Genomic DNA, 1704 nt, shown 5'->3' with positions numbered 1-1704 from the left:
ACCCCATGAGCAGAGGGATTCATGGGGTATGGTGTGCCAAAGCCCCAGCGAGTGAGTGCCTGGCTTCTGGGGCTCTTCCGCTCCTCTGGGCACGGAGGTGAGACTGTCGCTGGGTCCAGGGCACAGAGTTCCGAGAGGTGCTGGAAGCAAACCGGGGGAGGGATGAGCTGCCAAGGGCCCCCCAGGTGCTGTGTTCTAGGCCGGGTCTGCTCACACAAAGGGAGACTGGGAAGCACATCAGAGACCCCTGAGGTGGAAGGTCCCCGGATTTTTAGCAGCGTCTCCCTCCCAGGGATGGGGAGGCGTCCAGTGAGGGTGACATTTTGCAGAGAGACAGAGAAAGCAGACACACACAGCGTTCAGGGGCAGTCTCTGGGCTCCGTTTAATCAGGTCAGCATTTATTGGTAGGAAGCGGTAACATTTACAACTGGTCCTCAGGCAGGAACCGGGAGGGCCAACGCCCGCAGCCGCCCACGCGAGCGGAGCCCTCCCGTGACAGCGGCTCCTCCAGTGCACTGACCATACCCCCCTCCGCCCCCCTGGAGGCCCTGGGCTCCTCTTTCGGCTTCCTTCCAGGTCTCAGTCACCGGCTCCCCGAGGAAAGGGGGCTTTCATAACCGTTGGGCTACCCGGCCGGGGCCTCTTCGGGCCTCCGCACTGTGGTCCTCTGCCTTCATTCTCCCAAGTGAGGCGCGGGTGGCTCCGGCTCGAGCAGCGCTAGGGGCTACACTACAGCACTTTTCAGAAACATGGAGGGCATTTACAAAGGAGAGAGCTGTTCAAGCCAGTGTGCACTCACAAAACACAGCATTTTCCAAGGAACCAACGGGGCAGGAAACGGAGGGTGCGGGGCAGGGCAAAACCCCCAAGACACTTGGTTTCTCCAACACATAAGCGAGCAAATACAGAGTCCCCCAAATACCTCACAGAGACCGACCACACAGTCACTTCTACCTAAAAACGGGGTAAAATGTCCGAATCACTGGAGAGTTTCTGGAAATCAAGCACCCACAAAGAAAAAACCCCACTGCCTGTGCCAAGCAGAGCGGTCCTGCCGGCACCTCGCCGGCCGGGTCAGTCTCCTTTGGGGCATTTCTCCTTGCTCATCTTTTTCATTTTCATCCTACGGTTCTGGAACCAGATTTTGACTTGTCTCTCTGTGAGGTTTAGAATTCTTGCCACCTCGTAGCGCCGGTCCCGGGTGAGGTACATGTTGAAGAGGAATTCCTTCTCCAGCTCCAGCGTCTGGTATTTGGTGTAGGGACAGCGCTTTTTCCGGGTGGAGCGAGCGTGGATCCAGTTTGCGGCGGGGTTGTCTGTGAAGAGGGGGATGGAGAGAAGCGGAGAGAAGGGGAGGTAGGGAGAGACGACAGGGTGGGGCGGGGGGAGAGAGGTCGTTAAATTAATTTCACCAAGGATGGTCGCTTTTCACAACTTGGGGGAATTATCATAAAAAGCCTTAATGCCCGCGCTCCGTTTGCCGTAGGAACCGCGCACCCAGGGTAGGTTGTTACGGGAAGCTTTTTTATGGATGCGTGTTGCTCGCCGTGGCTAGGGTAGGCGGCTAGACGTTTTTATAGGTTAGTAAAACTATCAGTTTTGCACATTCGAGCCTTACAGGTTTCAGCAATAAATCAGGGGGCAATTTCTTTTGCACTTACTTGGGTCAAGTTGCTGCGGTGGCGGCTGCGGATGCTGCTTCT

At 56.6% G+C, this 1704-nt stretch overlaps 1 protein-coding gene across 1 annotated transcript in view; it reads right to left on the bottom strand.

Moving 5' to 3' along the window:
* Positions 1-358: 358 nt before the first annotated feature.
* HOXD9 (homeobox D9) overlaps positions 359-1704 on the bottom strand; it is a 3281-nt gene continuing 1935 nt past the window's right edge. Inside the window, exons 2-3 of the mRNA XM_005857732.2 lie at positions 1663-1702; positions 359-1317 (exon numbers count right to left, since the gene is read on the bottom strand). Of these exons, the coding sequence (XP_005857794.1) occupies positions 1076-1317; positions 1663-1702 (282 nt within the window). The 3' untranslated portion in view covers positions 359-1075. The remainder of the gene's footprint in view (positions 1318-1662; positions 1703-1704) is intronic.

Source organism: Myotis brandtii, unplaced genomic scaffold (genome assembly GCF_000412655.1).
Source record: "Myotis brandtii unplaced genomic scaffold, ASM41265v1 scaffold112, whole genome shotgun sequence".
Lineage (NCBI taxonomy): Eukaryota > Metazoa > Chordata > Mammalia > Chiroptera > Vespertilionidae > Myotis > Myotis brandtii.
This window is presented reverse-complemented; position numbering and strand designations above follow the sequence as displayed.